At 42.8% G+C, this 24,570-nt stretch overlaps 1 protein-coding gene across 2 annotated transcripts in view; it reads right to left on the minus strand.

Moving 5' to 3' along the window:
* The window catches only part of SFXN1 (sideroflexin 1), a 61,726-nt gene that overhangs the window by 27,311 nt on the left and 9,845 nt on the right, over window positions 1-24,570 (minus strand). For both annotated transcript variants that reach the window (XM_019968055.2, XM_019968054.2), the window contains exon 2: window positions 17,191-17,363. In XM_019968055.2, the coding sequence (XP_019823614.1) occupies window positions 17,191-17,354 (164 nt within the window). In that variant the 5' untranslated portion in view covers window positions 17,355-17,363. The remainder of the gene's footprint in view (window positions 1-17,190; window positions 17,364-24,570) is intronic.

Here is a 24,570-nt window from a genome sequence, read left to right on the forward strand (position 1 = left end):
GCCAATGCTATACTGTTTTGATTACTTGAGCTTGATAGTAAATCTTGAAATCAGGCATTTAATATTTTTGTTGCTACTGAAAATACTATTTGTAAAATTTCAATTTCCAGTTATTAACTGTTACTAAATAGAAACTCACGGAGAAGGCAATGGCACCCCACTCCAGTACTCTTGCCTGGAGAATCCCATGGATGGAGAAGCCTGGTAGGCTGCAGTCCATGGGGTCGCTAAGAGTCGGACACGACTGAGCGACTTCACTTTCACTTTTCACTTTGATGCACTGGAGAAGGAAATGGCAACCCACTCCAGTGTTCTTGCCTGGAGAATTCCAGGGATGGGGGAGCCTGGTGGGCTGCCGTCTATGGGGTCGCACAGAGTTGGACATGACTGAAGCAACTTAGCAGCAGCAGCAGCAAATAGAAACTCAACTAATTTCTGTATATTGATCTTATATCTTGTGATTGGGCTAAACACACTCTTTGCATTTTTGGTTGATTTTTCCTACACAGATGATCATGCTTTCTGTGAATGAAGACAGTTTTAGTTCCTTTCCTGTCTATACATCTTTTATGTTGCTATTTTTTCTTACTGGACTACTAGCCACTCAGCACAATGCTAAATGAAAGTAGTGACTGTTGAACTCTTGGCTTTGTTCTTGATCTCAGGGGAAAAGTTTTCATTCTTTCATCATTAAATTTGGTGTCTGTTGTAGGGTTTTCTTAGATGTACTTTATTCCTTCTATTCCTAGTTTGCTGAGAGTTTTATCATGAATTGATGTTGGATTCTACACTTGATCTTAGCCAAAAGGCCGAGAAGCGATTGATGTTGGATTCTTCTGTCTGCTTTTTCTGCTCTATTGAGATGACCATATGTTTCTCTGTCATAGTCTACTAATACAGTAATTTCCAAATGTTAAAATGAAATTGCATTGTTGTAATAAACCACATTTGGGTTCTGCTTATTTTGGGTATTATCCATTTTTTATGTGGCTAGCTTTAAGCTGTTAATTTTATTGAGGATTTTTGTGTCTATGTTAATGAGGGATATTGGTCTGTAATTTTCTTGCAATCCCTTTGGCTTTGCTGTCAGTAGTGTCATAAAATGGATGAGGAAGACTTTCCCCCTCTTCTCTTTTCTGGGAAAGTTTGTGATGGAATTGGTGTTGTTTCTTCCAATGAAGAAATGATTTCTTTCACCTGTGATGCTAACTGGTCTGAGAGATTTTAGTGGGAAAGTTTTATATTTATTTATTTATTCCATCTTTCTCTTTATTTTTTATTCATCTCATTTCTTCCTTATTCCTTTTTTCTCTTTCCTTGCCTTCTTTTGCATTGAGTCAATTTTGGTAATTTGTATATTCATAGAGCGATAGAATGAGAAGGCAATGGCACCCCACTCCAGTATTCTTGGAATATTCCTGGAAATGTCCTGGAAAATCCCATGGACAGAGGAGCCTGGTGGGCTGCAATCCATGGGGTCGCTGAGTTGGACATGACTGAGCGACTTCACTTTCACTTTTCACTTTCATGCATTGGAGAAGGAAATGGCAACCCACTCCAGTATTCTTGCCTGGAGAATCCCAGGGACGGCGGAGCCTGGTGGGCTGCCGTCTATGGGGTCACACAGAGTCAGACATGACTGAAGTGACTTAACAGCAGCAGCAGCAGAGATATTTTACTAAGATTTCTGAAATTTTTAGCAAAGAGCTAAATAGTAGGCTTTATTTTTATATTTCTATTTCCCATAGGAAACTTTCTTATCCTCTTGCTATATAGTTTGAATTTTATGTATTTATTTTGTATTGATTAGATGTGCTACAGGCTTATCTTTCTCTAGGTTTATCAAAGAACTCGTTTTTACATTTATTTTTCTATTAATTTCTGACTTTAAACAAATACGAACTTCCCTGTTTTCCTTGAAAAGCAGTCTGTGGAGTGGTTAACAATATGTACTCTGTGGAGTCAGACTGTCTCGTTCCTATGCTGGCTCTGTCCCTTAACAGCGGCAGGACTCGGAGCCAGCTAAACTTTCCTGCCTTGGTTCTTTCATCTGAAAAGTGGGCACACGAATAGCATTTACTTTTGCTGTGACGCTTAAATGAACGCATGTAAAGTGCTGCAGGCAGTATCAGCCCACGGCATGTGCCATGTGGTATTGCTATTTTCTGTTTATTATTTTGTGCTGCTCTTTAATTTCTTTAAGCTGAAGTCTCAGTTCATTTGTCATCAGCCTTTAATGTTTAATCAGAGGGACATGTAAAACTATAAACTTCCCTTCACAGTACAATTTTGGCACAATCCCCTAAGTTTTGATATTAATTTTCTCATTATTTTTACTTTGTGATTTTATTCTTGGTTTTTCTTTTCATACAGTTAAAGGAAAGGATTGAACAACTCTGATGTGATTAGATGACTATGTTTAATCAAGTTCTGTCTGTATTTCTAACGGTCTTTTCTTTGTGTATTTGATGCAACATTAACCACTGTTTCATGAATACTGACCATGTTCATTTTCTCAATATCAATTTTCTTCTGATCTATTTGCCCTGAATTGAATTTTGTCTGATTTTCATACAACTTCCTTTTTATTTGCAGTTACTTTTGTCCTGCTTTGTAATGTTAGCCATTTTTATTACCTTCGGTTGGGTTTACATTAAAGTGGCATTGTTGGAATCTCACGAAGACTACAGATTATTGGTATTCATACTTCCTGAAGCTACACTATACATGATTCTTCTTTGATGCCAACTAACCCTTTGAGATATCCTCCCCCAAAAGGTCACAGATAGTTTGTCTTTTGGTAGAAGAAGGAGAACTCTGGGGTATTTCTTAGTCATTAATTCAACAATTGGTTTTACAAATGAATATATATGTCTTATCATAATAAACTGTGGAAAATTCTGAAAGAGATGGGAATACCAGACCACCTGATCTGCCTCTTGAGAAATTTGTATGCAGGTCAGGAAGCAACAGTTAGACCTGGACATGGAACAACAGACTGGTTCCAAATAGGAAACGGAGTTCGTCAAGGCTGTATATTGTCACCCTGCTTATTTAACTTCTATGCAGAGTACATCATGAGAAATGCTGGATTGGAGGAAGCACAAGCTGGACTCAAGACTGCCAGGAGAAATCAATAACCTCAGCTATGCAGATGACACCACCCTTATGGCAGAAAGTGAAGAGGAACTCAAAAGCCTCTTGATGAAAGTGAAAGTGGAGAGTGAAAAAGTTGGCTTAAAGCTCAACATTCAGAAAACGAAGATCATGGCATCCGGTCCCATCACTTCATGGGAAATAGATGGGGAAACAGTGGAAACAGTGTCAGACTTTATTTTTCTGGGCTCCAAAATCACTACAGATGGTGACTGCAGCCATGAAATTAAAAGACGCTTACTCCTTGGAAGGAAAGTTATGACCAACCTAGATATTCAAAAGCAGAGACATTACTTTGCCAACAAAGGTCTGGCTTGTCAAGGCTATGGTTTTTCCAGTGGTCATGTATGGATGTGAGCATTGGACTGTGAAGAAGGCTGAGTGCCGAAGAATTGATGCTTTTGAAGTGTGGTGTTGGAGAAGACTCTTGAGAGTCCCTTGGACTGCAAGGAGATCCAACCAGTCCATTCTGAAGGAGATCAGCCCTGGGATTTCTTTGGAAGGAATGATGCTAAAGCTGAAACTGCAGTACTTTGGCCACCTCATGCGAAGAGTTGACTCATTGGAAAAGTCTCTGATGCTGGGAGGGATTGGGGGCAGGAGGAGAAGGGGACGACAGAGGATGAGATGGTTGGATGGCATCACCAACTCAATGGACATGAGTTTGCGTAAACTCTGGGAGTTAGTGATGGACAGGGAGGCCTGGCGTGCTGCGATTCATGGGATCACAAAGAGTGGGACACGACTGAGCGACTGAACTGAACTGAGCATGTGTTAGGATTCCCTTTGTTCTCAAGGCCAAATAGTACTCTATTGTGTGAATATACTATGTTTTATTTTTTCATTCATCCTCCCACGGACACTCGCATTGCTTCTAGCTTTGGCTGCTGTGGGTAACGCTGCTATAAACACCAGGATGCAAATATCTGTTGAAGACCCTGCTGCCTCTTCTTTTGGGTATGTGCCCAGAAGCAGAATGGCTAGATATATGGCAATTCCATTTTGAATTGTTTGCAGAATCACTACATACTACAGATTTCTTATTTTTGAACTCAATTTTGCTTCATTTCTTGACCTCATAAGAAGGACTGATGAAGAGTCTATTTTTTACATTTTTTTAAGACTCTTTTTTTTTGATGTGAACCATTTTTTAAAGCGTTTATCAAATTTGTTACAATATTGATTCAGTTTTATCTTCTGGCTTTTTGGCTGTGAGTTCCCAGACCAGGGATCAAACAGGCACCTCTTGCATTGGAAGATGAATTCTTAATCACTGAAGGGCCAGGGAAGTCCCTAGGAGTTCATTTTTGATGTATATTTTTCTGTTGCCTCTCTAAACAGACTCTCTGGTATAACGTTCCTCAGTTACATGCTTTCTCCAGGAAACCCAGCACATTTTTGCTGTCCTCACGTGCTCAGTGCACAGATGAAGAGGTTGACTTCTCTGTCATTTGTTCTTTTTTAAAATAACTTTTTTCCTGTTTTGGCTGCTTATAACATTTTTTAAAGTTTCTTTGTAGAAAAAGAAAAGGAAAAAAATTTCCATTTTGTGGGGGTCTCTGCCTGCAACAGAGTGAGTTTAATTTCTAGATATTTCACCAGAGGAAAATTCTTTATTTACTTAATATTGCTTTGTCCGCATTTTTCTAATTTCTCCTTGAGAAGCATCAGTGAATTACGTCTTCACGCGCCACCCTCTATTCTCCTGAAATACAATCCTTTGCACACTCTCACTTTTTCACCTGGGTCAGAAGTTGACAAATCATGTCCTATTTTTAAATGGCTGGGAAGCTAACAATGGTTTTTCCATTTTTAAAGGGTGGTGAACACGCAAAACAACACAAAAGAATAAGACTGTAGGGCTCGCAAAGTGAAAATATTTACATCTGGCCCTTCGCATAGGAAGTCTGCCGACCCTGGATTCTCACCCTTGGAGAGCGGCTCAGGTTCACCCCCAGCGTCTCTGTGTCTGCTTCTTCTCGGTACCACTGACGTCCTGAGTTCTCCACCACTGGCTCCAGTGAAGGTTTTACTTTTGCTCTTACAGGTTTAGGGGCTTTGCAATCTCCTTTATGGCTTCGTTTCAACTCCCCTAGCTGTCTTTACCTCTCTACCTCTCTTCTTTTCTTGGCTTTTGTTCCAGAATCACAGAACATTTTATTTGTCAGAATTCCCAGAATAACATTTCTGCTCTCTTCCACTGCCTGTTTTCTCAGGACTTGCTCACAGGGCTCCAAGATGTTCTCTGCCCAGGGAGCCCTCCTTCTGCACGGCTGCGCATGCCAGGACCTGGCCAGCTCAGTGCTCGGCAACAGTTTGTAGACTGCCCTTGGCTTCCCTGACTACCCACGTGACAGCCAGGTATGTACCCTGCATGCATTATTTACGGCACGTTTAGGCTTCTAGCTCACACTAATCCAATTCTCAGCTTCTAACTTTCCTTGAGAGCAGGAGTCAGAAAATTACTGTCTGTGGCCTATATGGCTAGCTAGCTAAGAGTGGTTTTTCTATTGTTTTTTTAAAGGATTGTAAAACAACCAACCAACCAAAAAGCAAACAGCCAAGAAATTAGCAAGAACAGACAGAACATGCAGAATAAGACAGAAACCCTTTGTGTCCACGAAGCTTCAAAGATTAATATTTCTTATATGGTCATTTCGGAGAAGGCAATGGCACCCCACTCCAGTACCCTTGCCTGGAAAATCCCATGGATGGAGGAACCTCATAGGCTGCCTTCCATGGGGTTGCTAAGAGTCGGACACGACTGAGCGACTTCACTTTATTTTTTCACTTTCATGCATTGGAGAAGGAAATGGCAACCCACTTCAGTGTTGTTGCCTGGAGAATCCCAGGGACGGGGTAGCCTGGTGGGCTGGCGTCTATGGGGTCACACAGAGTCAGACATGATTGAAGCGACTTAGCAGCAGCAGTAGAAGCATGGTCATTTATCAAGAAAGCTGCATATCCATCAACAGACGAGTGGATAAAGAAGATGTGGTGTATATACATACATACATACATATATATATATATATATATATATATATATATATATATAGTTGACTCATTGGAAAAGACCTTGATGCTGGGAGGGATGGGAACAGGAGGAGAAGGGGACGACAGAGGATGAGATGGCTGGATGGCATCACTGACTCGATGGACATGAGTTTGAGTAAACTCCGGGAGTTGGTGATGGACAGGGAGGCCTGGCGTGCTGTGATTCATGGGGTTGCAAAGAGTTGGACACGACTGAGCGACTGAACTGAGCTAAACTGATTGATATACATATATATATAGAGAGAGAGAGAGAGAGAGAGAGAATGCTACTCATCATAAAAAAGAATGAAATTTTGCGATTTGCAGCAACGTGGATGGAATTGGAGGGCATTATGCCACAGCCTTGTCTAACTCAATGAAACTAAGCCATGCCCGTGGGGCAACCCAAGATGGGCGGGTCATGGTGGAGAGATGTGACAGAATGTAGTCCACTGGAGAAGGGAATGGCAAACCACTTCAGTATTCTTGCCTTGAGAACCCCATGAACAGTATGAAAAGGCAAAATGATAGGATACTGAAAGAGGAACTCCCCAGGTCAGTAGGTGCCCAATTTGCTACTGGAGATCAGTGGAGAAATAACTCCAGAAAGAATGAAGGGATGGAGCCAAAGCAAAAACAATACCCAGCTGTGGATGTGACTGGTGATAGAAGCAAGGTCCAATGCTGTAAAGAGCAATATTGCAAATGAACCTGGAATGTCAGGTCCATGAATCAAGGCAAATTGTGAGAGAGTCATTTCCTAGGCAGGTTGATAAGGAGTCTAGGGGTCCCCAAAGAGAGAGGGGTCTGGAATTCTCAAGGAGGAAGAAAGGACAAACTTTTTTTCTTTCTCCACATTCCTTAGGATTATATACCAATGATGTATCCTGCCTAAGGACAGTCTTTGGATTCAACCTTCTGTTATCTTAAAATGTTAATTATGGGAGTAGACCTGGTCTTTACAAGGATGTATCTTGCCTGAGGACAGTGTTATCTTAAAATGTAAATTATGGGAGTAGGTCTGATGAGGTCTTTACAACCTCCAGACATTCTTTGGATTCACTGGAGAGTATATAACTTCATTGTTAACACTAGCAAGTGGGTACTCTTTCTGCCCCCTTCTGATGCCTATGTCAGAAGCTTTCTCTATCTCCTTTATACTTTAATAAAACTTTATTACACAAAAGCTCTGAGTGATCAAGCCTCGTCTCTGGCCCCGGATTGAATTCTTCTCCTCCAGGGGCCAAGAATCCCGGTGTATTCGCGTGATTCAACAACAACCTTTCATCTTGGGGGCTCGTCCGGGATCCTTCAGGACAAGGTAAGGATGCTTGGAGCTTTAGTTCTTTGTTCTCTTAGCGAACACGTTTTCTGCTGTGCTTTACTAACCGTGTGCTTGTGTGAATGAATGGCATGCCCTGCGTGAAACAAGTAAGGAGCTCTGCTCTGCGGTTCCACGGTGATCTCATACGGCTTATGGCAGAAACCTGTCGGGGCGTTATACCGACCTGCCAATGCCAAGAGGCACCCAATGTCTCCTTCGGGAACCGACCAGAAATGGGCAAAGCGTGTGGACTGAACTCTCCTTTCTCAGTCAAACTTTTCGGTCTCTTTGACCATTTCATAACTCCTTGGGAATTAGAAGTACTAACCTAATCTATCGGATCATAGACTTTCAAGGGACTTGTGATCTATACTGTTATTGTGTACTGTGGCTTAGGTCCCAAACTTGGATTGGTAGTCAAGAAAGTGTCTAGCCTCGCTAGGAATCGAAAGTTCGTAAGCTAGATGGAGCTCTAGCTCCCAGAACATCTCTGAGGTTAAAGGTTACTCAGATTGGGACTGCGATGGGTTTTTTTTCTTTGGTAACCCCGGCTCTTAGTGGATCAGAGGAGGCTGTTATACTGGTGTGGTGATGCTTGGAAAGAACATCTTAGTTTTATGTTCGCGTCGGTCTTATTGTGGTCAGGAAATACTCAGGGTCGTGCATAGGCACTCAGGTGATGAATGTTTCCCCCGGTAGTCTTAGTTTGGGAGGCATTCCGGAAGTTACTCTGATTCACCCCGGGTGACATCAGAGGCAAGCAAGGTTAAGGGTGAAGAGCTGGACGTCAAGTAGGGATGCTATCAAGTCTACCCCTGGTACATCCCCACCCCATCTCGGTGGTAGAACCGGGAGGGATGAGTACAGCGCCTGCGTCGGTAAGGGACAGACTAAGTCCGACCAGGAAGGAAAAGCTTTTGGTGTAACGTCTGTCTACACCCCCATCTAGAGCAGGGAGGGACGCCTCCGGTAGAAAAAATGGCGCTGGTCGCTTTTTTTCTCTCTTACAGATGGGAGCTAACAATTCCAGCCTCACTCCTTTGAACTGTATCCTGAAAAACTGGGATAGATTTGATCCCCAGGGCTTAAAGAAGACACACCTGGTCTTCCTATGTGATACTGCATGGCCACGGTATCCATTGGAGGACGGCGAACGGTTGGCCAGTTGGAGGGTCTCTTAAGTATAATACTGTTCTACAATTAGACCGGTTCTGTAAGGAACAAGGGAAATGGGTAGAAGTAGCATATGTGTTGCCCTTTTTCTCTCTGTGAAATATGCCAGACTTATGTCCTAAGGGTATAGATTTGGGTGTGAAACCTTCAGCTCCCTCCTGTCCTCTTACTTTGCCCCCGTACCTGGGACTCCAAACTGGGATTCAAACTGCCCACATGGAGGTCCAAACAATGCCTGTCTCAGTACGACCTCAGACTACTCTGGTTTCAGTAGAAACTCAGACCATCGAAGTAAGAGATGAGATGGAGGACAGGAGACAAAGAGAAGAGGAAAAACAGGTTTCTCCAATCTATCCCTGGGATCATATGCGCAGAGCAGCCAGAGAGACTGAGGAACAGCCACACAAGCTGTTGCCTCTTTATGAAACACCCACCGGGAGAAATAATCAGTCTGTGAGAGTTAATAAGCCTTTTTCTTATCAAGAAATACAAAGAATCAAGGAGAATCTGGGAGACTATTTAGAGGATCCAGAAAAATATATTAGAGCCTTTAAAGGTGTTACTCTGCTTTATGACCTCACTTGGAAGGATGTGATGTATATCTTGGGACAAACGCTGACTCCTGAGTCAAAGACTCGAGTTTTGGGAAAAGCGGTTGCTTATGGAGATGAATGGCTTGGTAATGAATCAGTAGGGAAGAGGGAGAACGAGATAGCGGCCCTCCCCACTGGGAATCAGGCGGTCCCAACTATAGAACCAGACTGGGACTACAACACAGCTAAAGGAAGATAGGATCAGAGTCATTTTGTTAGATGTGTTCTTGAAGGACTTAGGCAGGCGCGTTCTAAGCCTTTAAACTATGGCAAATTGGCAGATATAGAACAGGAGGAGAAAGAAGCTCCTGGTAGATTCCTAGATAGACTGAGAGAAGGCCTTCGCAGATTCACTGAGATTGATCCCGAAAGTGAAGAGGGAAAAGTGATCTTAAAGGATAGATTTCTCACTCAGTCGGCTCCAGATATCCGCCGTAAGCTATTAAAATGGGCGTATGGACCAAATCAGTCTTTAGATACTCTGTTACAACTGGCTCAGACAGTCTATTATGGTAGGGAGTATGAGGAAAAGAAAGAAAAGCAAAAAAAGACAAAGGAAAAGGCGGAAGCCTTCGCCATGGCTATGAAAAACGTTCTTAAACAGCCTGAGAAAAATGCCCAGAGGGGCCCAGGTGAAAAGAGATGGGCTTGCTACTACTGTGGAAAGGAGGGGCACCTCAAGCGGGATTGCCCTCAGGCATCTAAGCTGCCCCCGGCTCCATGTCCGGTCTGCAAAGGACCACACTGGAAGAGAGACTGCCCCCAGAGGTGTAGGTCTCCCGGGTCGGACTCTCAAGACAATCAGGACTGAAGGTGCCCGGGGGTCCCCACACAAGCTCCCATCCTAATTACACCTGAGGAACCCCGGGTATTAATAGTTGTGGGGGGCCAATCCGTCGATTTCCTTTTAGATACTGGGGCAACTTATTCTGTGCTTACTGAAGCCCCTGGCCCACTTTCTTCCCGATCCACTTCAGTAATGGGACTGTCTGGACGAGCCAAAAGGTATTATTCCAGTTATTCTTTATCTTGCAACTGGGATTCTGTGCTGTTTTCACACGAGTTTCTGATTGTGCCAGAATCTCCCTCACCCCTTTTGGGAAGGGATATACTGAGCAAGGTCCATGCCTCTGTTTTCATGAATATGGAGCCCTCCCTTTCTCTCCCTTTAGTTGAACAAAATGTAAATCCTAGAGTATGGGCTCATGGAAAATCTGTGGGTCGAGCACAAAATGCTATTCCTGTAGTTGTTAAGCTCAAAGACCCACACACATTTCCACATAAGAAGCAGTATCCACTGAAACCTGAAGTTAAGGAAGGGTTAAAACCCATCATCGAAAATTTAAAGGAGCAGGGACTATTAATTCCCTGTAACAGTCCTTGCAACACTCCTATTTTGGGTATAAAGAAATCGAATGGTAAATGGAGACTAGTTCAAGATTTACAAATAATAAATGAGGCTGTAGTTCCTTCACACCCCTTGGTGCCTAATCCTTATACTCTATTGTCTGAAATTCCTGAACGGGCCAAATATTTCTCAGTAATTGATTTAAAAGATGCTTTCTATTCAGTGCCTTTGGCAGAAGAAAGTCAATTCCTATTTGCCTTTGAAGACCCTACGCAGCCAGCTTCTCAGTTAACCTGGACAGTTTTGCCCCAGGGATTTCGTGACAGTCCTCACTTATTCGGACAAAGTTTGTCACGGGATCTACAAAACTTTAATAGCTCTGAAGCAGTGGTGTTACAATATGTAGATGATATTTTGCTCTGTGCTGAGACAGAGGAAGCTTGTTCGCGAGCCTCAGAAGATTTCTTAAACTGTCTGGCAGACTGTGGTTACAAGGCATCAAGAGAAAAGGCTCAGCTTTGTCAACAATCAGTTAGATATCTGGGGCTAATCATATCAGAAGGGACTAGGGCCATAGGCCCTGAGAGAATTAAACCTATACTAAATCACCCCCTACCTATGACTTTAAGACAACTGAGAGGATTTTTTGGGAATCACAGGTTACTGTAGCATTTGGATTCCAGGTTACAGGGAACTTGCTCGGCCTTTATATAAACTTATAGCTGAAACTCAACAGGCCCAAACCGACAAACTTGTTTGGTCTCCAGAAACTCAAAAGGCTTTTAAGGTTCTTCAGACTGCTCTCCTGCAAGCTCCAGCTCTGAGCTTGCCCACAGGGTCAGAATTTAATTTGTTTGTCACTGAAAGAAAAGGTGTGGCATTGGGAGTTTTGACACAACCCCGAGGGCCTCACCAGCAACCTATTGCTTATCTAAGCAGAGAATTAGATGTAGTTTCACGTGGGTGGCCCCACTGCCTAAGAGTAATTGGGGCAGCGGCTTTATTAGCACCTGAAGCTTTAAAAATAATTAATGGACGAAACCTTACTGTACTGACTTCTCATGATGTGAGTGGAATCTTACATTCTAAGGTTAATATTTGGATGACAGACAGTAGGCTTCTTAAGTATCAGTCATTGTTAGAAGGACCAGTAACTAAACTTAAAGTTTGTGGAAATTTAAATCCTGCCACTTTCCTTCCTGAGAAGGAAAATGAAACACCTGATCACGATTGTTCTCAATTCCTAACCTTAAACTATGCAGCTCGGGAGGATCTAAAGGATACCCCATTAGCCAATCCTGACATGGAAATATTTACAGATGGCAGTTCTTTTGTTCAGGATGGAAACCGTAAAGCAGGTTACGCCGTGGTGACTGCTGAACAGGTTTTGGAAGCAAAATCTCTCCCCCAGGGAACCAATGCTCAGTTAGCGGAGCTTGTGGCTCTGACCCAAGCTCTAGAGTTAAGCAAAGGGCAGCAGATGGGCCTGATAATCTATGTGAGTCTACTTCTGCTGACTCCAAATATCCTGAGTCTGCCGTTGGATCCTCAAGACAATGTCTTCCTGTCCTGGGCTCACTCCTATGCTGCATTCCACAATCGGTCTAACTGCTGGGTCTTCGGAGAGCTCCCCTCTTCGTCAGTGGAAGGCTTCCCATGGTGGACATCCCCACTTCAAGGAAAAGACTTGCTCCAAGTCTGTGAATACCTTCGACAACAATCACATGCGATGCCTCTTCTTCATCTGATGACATCTACCAACCCTAAAATGGACTGGTGCAACTTTGTACTTTAACTATGGACATAATGTGACTTTTAATTTTAATTCTGATTGTTTTGTTTTTGCTGTTTGCTCCCTGCATCTGTAATTGTATAACTGGATTTGTTTCTAGTCTCATGAAAGCTTTTAAGTTACAAATGGTTGCTCAAACTCCTGCTACTGCTGTAGCTTCCTCCAACTACTATTTGGGGCCCCTGGATCAGATATCCTCAATATGAGGATTAGGAGAATATGTTGCCTCACCAATTTAGGGACAACGCCCCTTGTCAGCTCCGAAGCAGTTATGGAACGAGAACGACGCCCCTTTTCCCTAGGCAACATAATTCTCCTCAAAGAAAAGGGGGGAATGAGAGAGTCATTTCCTAGGCAGGTTGATAAGGAGTCTAGGGGTCCCCAAAGAGAGAGGGGTCTGGAATTTCTCCACATTCCTTAGGATTATATACCAATGATGTATCCTGCCTAAGGACAGTCTTTGGATTCAACCTTCTGTTATCTTAAAATGTTAATTATGGGAGTAGACCTGGTCTTTACAAGGATGTATCTTGCCTGAGGACAGTGTTATCTTAAAATGTAAATTATGGGAGTAGGTCTGATGAGGTCTTTACAACCTCCAGACATTCTTTGGATTCACTGGAGAGTATATAACTTCATTGTTAACACTAGCAAGCGGGTACTCTTTCTGCCCCCTTCTGATGCCTATGTCAGAAGCTTTCTCTATCTCCTTTATACTTTAATAAAACTTTATTACATAAAGCTCTGAGCGATCAAGCCTCGTCTCTGGCCCCGGATTGAATTCTTCTCCTCCGGGGGCCAAGAATCCCGGTGTATTCGCGTGATTCAACAACAACCTTTCAATTGGAAGTGGTCAAACAGGAGATGGCAAGAGTGAACATCAACATTCTAGGAATCAGCGAACTAAAATGGACTGGAATGGGTGAATTTAACTCAGATGACCATTGTAGCTACTACTGTGGGCAGGAATCCCTTAGAAGAAATGGAGTAGCCATCATGGTCAACAAAAGAGTCCAAAATACAGTACTTGGATGCAATCTCAAAAATGACAGAATGATCTCTGTTTCCAAGGCAAACCATTCAATATCATAGTAATCCAAGTCTATGCCCCAACCAGTAACGCTGAAGAAGCTGAAGTTGAACGGTTCTATGAAGACTTACAAGACCTTTTAGAACGAACACCCAAAAAAGATGTCCTTATCATTATAGGGGACTGGAATGCAAAAGTAGGAAGTCAAGAAACACCTGGAGTAACAGGCAAATTTGGCCTTGGAATACGGAATGAAGCAGGGCAAAGGCTAATAGAGTTTTGCCAAGAAAATGCACTGGTCTTAGCAAACACCCTCTTCCAACAACACAAGAGAAGACTCTACACATGGACATCACCAGATGGTCAACAACAAAATCAGATTGATTATATTCTTTGCAGCCAAAGATGGAGAAGCTCTATACAGTGAACAAAAAGAAGACCAGGAGCTGACTGTGGATCAGACCATGAATTCCTTATGGCCAAATTCAGACGTAAATTGAAGAAAGTAGGGAAAACCACTAGACCATTCAGGTATGACCTAAATCAAATCCCTTAGGACTATACAGTGGAAGTGAGAAATAGATTTAAGGGCCTAGATCTGATAGAGTGCCTGATGAACTATGGAATGAGGTTCGTGACACTGTATAGGAGACAGGGATCAAGACCATCCCCATGGAAAAGAAATGCAAAAAAAGCAAAATGGCTGTCTGGGGAGGCCTTACAAATAGCTGTGAAAAGAAGAGAAGCAAAATGCAAAGGGGAAAAGGAAAGATATAAGCATCTGAATGCAGAGTTCCAAAGAATAGTAAGAAGAGATAAGAAAGCCTTCCTCAGCGATCAGTGCAAAGAAATAGAGGAAAACAAGAGAACGGGAAAGACTAGAGATCTCTTTAAGAAAATTAGAGATACCAAGGGAACGTTTCATGCAAAGATGGGCTCAATAAAGGACAGACATGGTATGGACCTAACAGAAGCAGAAGATATTAAGAAGAGGTGGCAAGAATACACAGAACTGTACAAAAAAGATCTTCACGACCCAGATAATCACGATGGTGTGATCACTGACCTAGAGCCAGACATCCTGGAATGTGAAGCCAAGTGGGCCTTAGAAAGCATCACTATGAACAAAGCTAGTGGAGGTGATGGAATCCCAGTTGAGCTATTCCAAATCCTGAAAGATGATGCTGTGAAAGTGCTGCACTCAATATGCCAGCAAATTTGGAAAACTCAGCAGTGGCCACAGGACTGGAAAGGGTCAGTTTTCATTCCAATCCCAAAGAAAGGCAATGCCAAAGAATGCTCAAACTACCGCACAATTGCACTCATCTCACACGCTAATAAAGTAATGCTCAAAATTCTCCAAGCCAGGCTACAGCAATATGTTAACCGTGAACTTCCTGATGTTCAAGCTGGTTTTAGAAAAGGCAGAGGAACCAGAGATCAAATTGCCAACATCCACTGGATCATGAAAAAAGCAAGAAAGTTCCAGAAAAACATCTATTTCTGCTTTATTGCCTATGCCAAAGCCTTTGACTGTGTGGATCACAATAAACTGTGGAAAATTCTGAAAGAGATGGGAATACCAGACCACCTGATCTGCCTCTTGAGAAATCTGTATGCAGGTCAGGAAGCAACAGTTAGAACTGGACATGGAACAACAGACTGGTTCCAAATAGGAGAAGGAGTACGTCAAGGCTGTATACTGTCACCCTGTTTATTTAACTTATATACAGAGTACATCATGAGAAATGCTGGACTGGAAGAAACACAAGCTGGAATCAAGATTGCCGGGAGAAATACCAATAACCTCAGTATGCAGATGACACCACCCTTATGGCAGAAAGTGAAGAGGAACTCAAAAGCCTCTTGATGAAAGTGAAAGTGAAGAGTGAAAAAGTTGGCTTAAAACTCAACATTCAGAAAACAAAAATCATGGCATCTGGTCCCATCACTTCATGGGAAATAGATGGGGAAACAGTGGAAACAGTGTCAGACTTTATTTCTCTGGGCTCCAAAATCACACAGATGGTGATTGCAGCCATGAAATTAAAAGACGCTTACTCCTTGGAAGGAAAGTTATGACCAACCTAGATAGCATATTCAAAAGCAGAGACATTACTTTGCCAACAAAGGTTCGTCTAGTCAAGGCTATGGTTTTTCCCGTGGTCATGTATGGATGTGAGAGTTGGACTGTGAAGAAGACTGAGCGCCAAAGAATTGATGCTTTTGAAGTGTGGTGTTGGAGAAGACTCTTGAGAGTCCCTTGGACTGTAGGGAGATCCAACCAGTCCATCCTAAAGGAGATCAGCCCTAGGATTTCTTTGGAAGGAATGATGGTAAAGCTGAAACTCCAGTACTTTGGCCACCTCATGCGAAGAGTTGACTCATTGGAAAAGACTCTGATGCTGGGAGGGATTGGGGGCAGGAAGAGAAGGGGACGACAGAGGATGACATGGCTGGATGGCATCATTGACTCGATGGACGTTGAGTCTGGGTGAACTCCGGGAGTTGGTGATGGACAGGGAGGCCTGGCGTGCTGCGATTCATGGGGTCGCAAAGAGTCGGACACGACTGAGTGACTGATCTGATCTGAACTGAATGCTAACTAAGTGAAATATGGCAGACAGAGAAAAATGAATATTGTATATTATCGCTTATATATGGAATCTAAAAAATACAACAAACCAGTGAATACAACAAAAAAAGAATCAGGCACACAGATACAGAGAACAAACTAGTGGTTTTAAGTTGGGGGAGGGGGCAGTATATGGGTAGCGGACTGGGAGGTATAAACCACTGGGTGTAAGACAGGCTCAAGGACGTATTTCAGAAGACAGCATACAGTTATTTTGTTAACAACTGTAAATTGAGTATAGCCTTTAAAAATTGCATTAAAAAATTTAAAAATAAATGAAAGTTGTGACTATTGCCCTAGAGCTCATGCCTCTTCTCTACCTCATGCCTGGCTCTTTGAACTGACCAAATCCATCCCAAACCTACAAACCATGCCACCAGCATCCTTCCCATCTGAGCTGCTATATGTGGGGTTTATTCGTTGAGGCTCTATCTAAGAAGAAGCGACCAATGTACCCTAATTCCTGACAACTTGGTTCTGTAAGAGGCGGTCTCCACCTGGAGACAGAAGGATGTGGATGCAGGAGTAGCTGTATCACAGAGTGGGAGGCAGGGCACCTCACAGATCGGCACTTATGAGTTGGAGGATGGTTGTCTTATATTCAGGTTATTATGAACCTTGGATATTTCTGTTAAGGGTCAGCAATGGGGCACAAAACCTGTCTTCTTATTTCTCACTTTTTTTTTTTTTTTGATAAAAAGGATTCAATTGCAAAAACATGTTGAAAACTCACTAAGAGAAGGTTTAAGACAAGAGGCCATCAGGACGATCTATTAACACATTAAGTCAAAAGGCATACGGCTAGAGTTACCTGTCGGAGAAGGCAATGGCACCCCACTCCAGTGCTCCTGCCTGGAAAATCCCATGGACGGAGGAGCCTGCTGGGCTGCAGTCCATGGGGTCGCTAGACTCGGACACGACTGAGTGACTTCACTTTCACTTTTCACTTTCATGCATTGGAGGAGGAAATGGCACCCCACTCCAGTGTTCTTGCCTAGAGAATCCCAGGGACAGGAAGCCTGGTGGGCTGCCGTCTATTGGGTCGCACAGAGTCAGACACGACTAAAGCGACGTAGCAACAGCAGCAGCAGCAGCAGTATTACCTGTAATCATGGACTACTTTCCTTGCCGCCTCCAGCTGTTCGTTGGTTAACAGAATGTTCCTGGGATCAGTTACAGTGAAGAAATGTTTGGCTCGTCCAATGAAAGTGCTTTGATCCCATCGAGGTTCCTTGATGTTAATGTTTGGTGGAAGTTCTCCAGACATCTTCCTGGACTGGAGAGGATCAGAAAGACAAGCTGATTTAAGATTTATAATGTTACCATACAATTGGAAACTTTGTAATCACACTAAAGAGTTACAGACACTTCAGTTTGCGAAAATAACTTTGTAATAAATGGCAGAGAACAATTTAAGTCCAAAGCTAAATTTGTTTGCAAATCTCAGTTGATCCTAAACAATTTCAATAATTTCCCACACAATTGTTTTTAAAAGGACATAGTATTTCATCATCCCTTACTTTTAAAAAGCTATCCTTTAGGAAAAAATTAAAATATGAAAAGTTAGAAATAACATCAACAGTAATCAACTGAAGCTTGAAATTCTTTTTCTGGGTGAAAGAAACATCAAACTACTACTGCATTCTGGTTTACTAAATCTGTTATTCCTACAAGTAGAAGTGACTAATGCAAAAAAAGGGTCAATGCTAAAAATTCTACAATTAAAAAAAGATTCAGATTCATTCAGCCTTATTCAGCATAAAAACCACCAATCAAAAATGAAAAAGTATGCTCTTCAATCTAACAGGGTCATAATGGGAAAAACACATTTTGCCAACCCCATGAATAGTCATAACATGGGAGCATATAATTTTTCTCATAAAGTACGTATTTTCTGGCTAAGAACCCTTACTTTTTTCTAAAGTAACTAATTTCTTTCTCTGAGTAATATATGTTTATTGTTAGAACTGCTCTGTATTGTTGTAATATATGCTTATTGTACTATTTTGAATAATATAAGTTTATGTTAGAAAATAAAGAATACAGAAACAAAATTTACTATAATTTAGCCATTCTGAAATAACTATTGTTGCTCTCTTTGTATATTTCTTTGCAGATATTTTCTATACATATTATCATCTAATTAAAACAAATAACAAAGTTGATTTCATACTTGGTATTTTAATACCCTGACTATTTCTTGCACTTATTTCATAAGCACCCCCTATGGCACTAAATATTCATTTGGGGTATTTAGCAACACCTTCAAAGTTTATGTTATTTTAAAGTAACGCTGTATCACTGTCTACTAATTTTTTCCCTCGTCGCTAGTGACTTCCTTAAACTATATCTCTCTGTACAATATTAGAAGGTCCAAGGATTTGGTCACTATTATGGCTTCAAACCACTGCTTTCTCATACTGGTTTCCTCCTCTTCCATTTCTAATATTGGTTCTTCTAGTAGCTTTCTTTTCCAGGTCATTTTTTCATTAAGTTAATTTTCAGTGCTTCACTAGATGGCAGGTGTTTTAAGATGTCAGTCCTGCCATTTAAACTTTATTAGAATCTCAAATTAACATGTATCATGGCTCACGGGATCAAAATCAAGCATGTTAGGCCCGCAGATGTGAGGAATGTAGTGTATGTGAAATAGCGGGTCAGTGAGAGTGAGAAAGTAAAAAATTAGCCCTATTATTCTTAAAACAGGCTGAGATGACAAACAGATAAAGTCAGCTGTGAAGTTAACTGGAAACCATATTTCTCCCAGGGGCTTCCCTGGTGGCTCAGACAGTAAAGAATCTGCCTGCAATGTGGGAGACTCAGGTTTGATCCCTGGGTTGGGAAGGTCCCCTGGAGAAGGGAATGTCAACCCACTCTAGTATTCTTGCCTGGAATTTCATGAACAGAGGAGCCTGGTGGGCTACAGTCCATGGGGTTGCAAAGAGTCAGACATGACTAAGCGACTAACACTTCCTTTCATATTTCTCTGAAACTCATAATACAGCTAAAAGGTGTCATAACGACCCCATTTTTTGGGTGACCCCGCTTTCTTATCTCACTTGTGGATAAGAAACCTTGTTCTCCATAATCACAGACTGTCAGAAACTTTGTTGTTTGAAATAAAACTTGGAAGAATGAAATATCCCACTTTTGACACAGAAAAGGAGCCTGGATTTCCAGCCCAGGAGGACAGTTTCAGATTAAGGAGTTTCTGGAAACAATATTCCAAATCTTTCTTAACTTTGCTGTTTCCACAGAAACAAGGTCAAGGGGCTACTTCATGGTTCAGAGCTTCACAGCCAGCCCTGCTCTGCTGCTGCTGCTAAGTCACTTTAGTCGTGTCTGACTCTGTGTGATCCCATAGATGGCAGCCCACCAGGCTCCCCCGTCCCGGGGATTCTCCAGGCAAGAGTACTGGAGTAGGGTGCCATGGCCTTCTCCAAGCCCTGCTCTGAGTCAATCATAATATTTCTTCATTAAGCTTCCCTAAATTCCACCATTCTCCAAGATGCTCTCAAAGACCTATCTCTTCCTTTGTTGTTGAGACAGCCCCAGTTCCTCCACTGTTATTTCTCTCACTGAAATACACATGACTTTATTTAACTAAGGTTTGTCCCTGCTAGTTTTGAGCCAGTTCTGCTACGATAAAAGAAGTGTCTAAATTTCAAATTAGGGCACCTTTAAGTCATGCATGTTAAGTCCGGATATACGAGGAAACACTTCAAAGAGCTGGGTCACTGTATGAAGAAATGTCCAAATTTCAATAAGACTACATAAGATATATTATCTATAAAACATATAAAAAGTAAAACAGAAACTCCAATTCATGCCCAGGAAAATAGGAATCAGACTTGTGAGCAGGGACTTAGGGCTCTGCTGAGGGACTTTAGTGACCTCTAGGGGAGTGGAGTGCTGCACTCAATATGCCGGCAAGTTTGGAAAACTCAGCAGTGGCCACAGGACTGGAAAAGGTCAGTTTTCACTCCAATCCCAAAGAAAGGCAATGCCAAAGAATTTTCAAACTACTGCACAATTGCACTCATCTCACACACTAGCAAAGTAATACTCAAAATTCTCCAAGCTGAGCTTCAGTAGTATGTGAACTGTGAACTTGTAGATGTTCAAGCTGGATTTAGAAAAGGCAAAGGAACCAGAGATCAAACTGCCAACATCCATTAGATCATCAAAAAAGCAAGAGAGTTCCAGAAAAACATCTACTTCTGCTTTGTTGACTACGCCAAAGCCTTTGACTGTGTGGATAACAACAAACTGTGGAAAATTCTGAAAGAGATGGAAATACGAGACCACCTGACCTGCCTCCTGGAAAATCTGTATGCAGGTCAAAAAGCAACAGTTAGAACTGGACATGGAACAACAGACTGGTTCCAAATAGGGAAAGGAGTACGTCAAGGCTGTATATTGTCACCCCGCTTATTTAACTTATATGCAGAGAACGTCATGCAAAATGCCGGGCTGGATGAAGCACAAGCTGGAATCAAGATTGCTGAAGAAATATCAATAACCTCAGATATGCAGATGACACCATCCTTATGGCAGAAAGCAAAGAAGAACTAAAGAGCTTCTTGATGAAAGTGAAAGAGGAGAGTGAAAAAGTTGGCTTAAAACTCAACATTCAGAAAACTAAGATCACGGCATCTGGTCCCATCATTTCATGGCAAATAGTTGGGGAAACAATGGAAACACTGCCAGGCTTTATTTTCTTGGGCTCCCAAATCACTGCAGATGGTGATTACAGCCATGAAATTAAAAGACACTTGATCCTTGGAAGAAAAGCTATGATCAACTGAGACATCAGATTAAAAAGCAGAGACATTACGTTGCTGACAAAGATCTGTCTAGTCAAAGCTATGGTTTTTCCAGTAGTTGTGTTTATGTGAGAGTTGGACTATAAAGAAAGATGAGCACTGAAGAATTGATGCTTTTAAACTGTGGTGTTGGAGAAGACTCTTGGTATGGTATGGGGAGGGAGGAGGGAGGGGGGTTCAGGATGGGGAACACATGTATACCTGTGGTGGATTCATTTTGATATTTGTCAAAACTAATACAATTATGTAAAGTTTAAAAATAAAATAAAAAAAAAAAAAAAAAAAGAAAGTCCCTTGGACTGCAAGAGGATCCAATCAGTCCATACTAAAGGAAATCAGTCCTAAATATTCACTGGAAGGATTGATGTTGAAGCTGAAACTCCAACACTTTGGCCACCTGATGCAAAGAACTGACTCATTGGAAAAAACCCTGATGCTGGGAAAGACTTAGGGCAGGAGGAGAAGGGGACCACAGAGGATGAGATGGTTGGATGGCATCACCGACTCAATGGACATGGGTTTGGGTAAACTCTGAGAGTTGGTGATGGACAGGGAGGCCTGGCGTGCTGCAGTCCATGGGGTCACAAAGAGTTGGACACGACTGAGCGACTGAACGAAACTGAGGGGAGTGGAGGGGATTCATACTCAACCACAGTAGGTCTGCTTTCATCTGCCTTCTACAGCTGTGTTTTATGGCAACGACCTTTTAAAAAGAGGGTTCTACTGCTGGGGGGAAGAAAAGCAAAAAAGCAAAAAGTTGAAAATCACTGTAGGAGACAATAAAATGAAGATCTCTGAGATAACTCATAAAGGTACAGAAGGTCTCACGTGTTTTTCACTCCAGCTCCCTGAGGGCGCCTGAGCCTGTCTGATCGGTGTGTCTTAAACTGTGTGGTCAAAGCCCTGCTTGGTTTGTTCCCATTTCCAATCCCCTGTCTTGAGCCAATGCTTTCATAAACTAGATTAAAAATAAATTTTGAAAAAGGCTGGACACAAAAAAGTCCCAATTTTTTATTATTGATCAGCAGATATTAACATAATAGAACTCTAACATGGTTTTATGGAAGTTTCTCAGCACTTCCAATTTCTGTGCTTTTTCCAGTATGGATCTATAACACACAGTTCACACTGGCTTTGCCTCAGGATCATCATTTGAATTTCCACTTATGCATATAGGTCACAGTTTGTTTCTACAGTTATACTTTCTATGCTGTAATAATTAAACCAGATAATCTGGTCAAACTCACTCCCATTTCTGAATGGTATAGTTCCTATACTCTACACTGCAGTAGGTCACAGATTAAATACAGAAGAAATTCTTGCCAAGACCAGACTTACAGGTTTCTTCTTTCTTTAAAGTCTAGAAAATTCTGCTACCTTTAGTGTTCACTGACTGGGCATCCACCCTGTGACAGATTCTTGGGGTAAATTAGTGAACAAAGACAAAAATTCCTGCCTTGGTGGAGCTGACGTGGGATGGTGGGAATAGAAGGGGAGCCAGACAATAAAAACACAAAAGGTAAACCAAGTGTCAAATATACAAGAAGGTAATAGGTGGTTTGGGGAAAAATCAGAATAGGAACCATCATGGGGAGTGTGTTTTGAACCAGGGCGGTCAGGGCAGGCCTCACTGAGAAAATAACAGTGGAGCAAGATGGGAGTGAAGAGATGAAATGAAGCATGCGGGCACTGGGGGAACGGCATTCCAGGGAGAAGGAACAGACACGGCAAAGACCTGAGGCGGATGTCTTCAAAGAACAGCAAGAAGGTGTGCAGCTGGGCTGGAGAGAGGAAGACGGGGACAGGAGATGAGCAGTCTGAGAGGCGTGGGGAGGGGGTTAAGTTGGAATAGGATTATTTGGTGCCTGTGCCCACTGTGAGGCCTCTGCATTTTACCCTGAGGGAAACGGGAGTCACTGGTGGGTTCCAGACAGAGGACTAAATGATCTGACTTATAATTTAAAAGGACCTCTCTAGCTGCTGTGTGGAGAATGCAGTGGGGTGATAAGAGCAGACGTAGGAAGAGTCACTGTGAGGCTCCTGCAGACATCCAGAGGAGGGCTGATGGTGGAGCAGGTGGCAGCAGGGAGCTGTCAAGAAGTGCTGATGTTCTGGATATGCTGTTGATGGAGCCAACGGGATTTCCTGCTAACTTGGACAGGGGGTGGGACAGAATAAAAAGGCATGACTCCTAAGGTAATCTGGATGGAAGAGGAGCAGATGTTAGGGAGAAAACAGCAAGTTCAGCTTTGGACGAATGAAGTTTGCAATGCCTAGGGGCCTTCTAAGTGGAGATGTCCAGGAGGCAGTTGAAAGGGAGAGTCTGGAGTTCAGAGGAGAGCTTTTGTCTACAGATACTCATCTGGGAGCTATAAGCACAGAGACTGCGGAAACTCATGCAATGGGAGATCAACAGGGACGTGAATGTAAAAAGAGAAGGAACCCAAGGCCTCAGATGTTAAGAGGTTGGGAAAGACTAAGTCACAGCAAAAGAGGCTGCGACAGGGTGACAGTGGGTAGGAGCTCAGCAGGGCGCTGTCCTGGAGGACAGGGGAAGTGAGTCTACCAGTCGTCCCGCTGCCCAAAAGGAAGATCCCCCTGGTTGTCTCCACCTTGGGCAGTGAGGAGGTGGAGACAAGTCCCAAAGGGTCATCGGGGGAGTGAGAATACTGCAAGCTGGTTATCTTGACAAATTCTAAAAAGGATGAGCAATGGTGGTGGCAAGCAGGGAGTGGCAACACAGCACGTTAGCGGCCCCGCCCTGGGGCACTATTATTCCTGCAAAGCCCCCAGTACAGACTCCTGTACTCTACTGTACTGGACTCCTGTTGGTGGCTCCTAACCAACAGAACACACTGACATCACCTGAAGAGCTTCTGAAAAAGACAAACACTGTCAGCCTTCTGGAGACTCGGCCCAGGAGGTCTAGCACAGGGCCCAGCAGGTGCTCCTGCAGGCGCTCTGGGCCTGGGCCTCCGGCTCTCCAGGCACCAGGCTGCGCCTCTGTGTGAGGCTGGGAGCTGTCTTCTCACAGCCCTGAGTGGGCTGCTGTGCTCCCCCATGGGTATCTGACACTGATGTCTTCTCATAAAATTGTGTACCAAGTCATCCTTCTTCCCTGTAAAGTCTAATTCTCACTGTCACTATTTCCCCTCTACACTTAATATATATAACAGCAACAACAACAAAAAGTTAATTTAGCTTTCAGAGAATTCTCATTCTTAACGACAAGTTAAAAGTTAAAGTTAAGTTGCTCAGTCGTGTCCGACTCTTTGCGACCCCGTGGACTGTAGCACACCAGGCTCCTCCATCCATGGGATTCTCCAGGCAAGAATACTGGAGTGTGTTGCCATTTCCTTCTCTAGGGGATCTTCCTGACCCAGGGGTCGAACCCAGGTCTCCCACAATGCAACCAACCTCTAATTTGTTAAATATGGGGCAAACTTAAGGTCACGTTATTGAAAACATGATCTGGTTTTATAACACGGTACTTCATAAAAGATGTTCTAATTGGGTAAGAGCTAGAGAAGATCTTAAAAATGATGCCCTCAATGTGCCCATCACACAGGAAACAGAGGCACAGAGGGGGAAATAACCGCCCAGGGTGTGCCCCTGGTGCTGGCGGCAGAAGGAAGTGGGCAGAGGCCCAAAGCTGGA

The sequence above is a fragment of the Bos indicus genome, chromosome 10 (assembly GCF_029378745.1).
Source record: "Bos indicus isolate NIAB-ARS_2022 breed Sahiwal x Tharparkar chromosome 10, NIAB-ARS_B.indTharparkar_mat_pri_1.0, whole genome shotgun sequence".
Lineage (NCBI taxonomy): Eukaryota > Metazoa > Chordata > Mammalia > Artiodactyla > Bovidae > Bos > Bos indicus.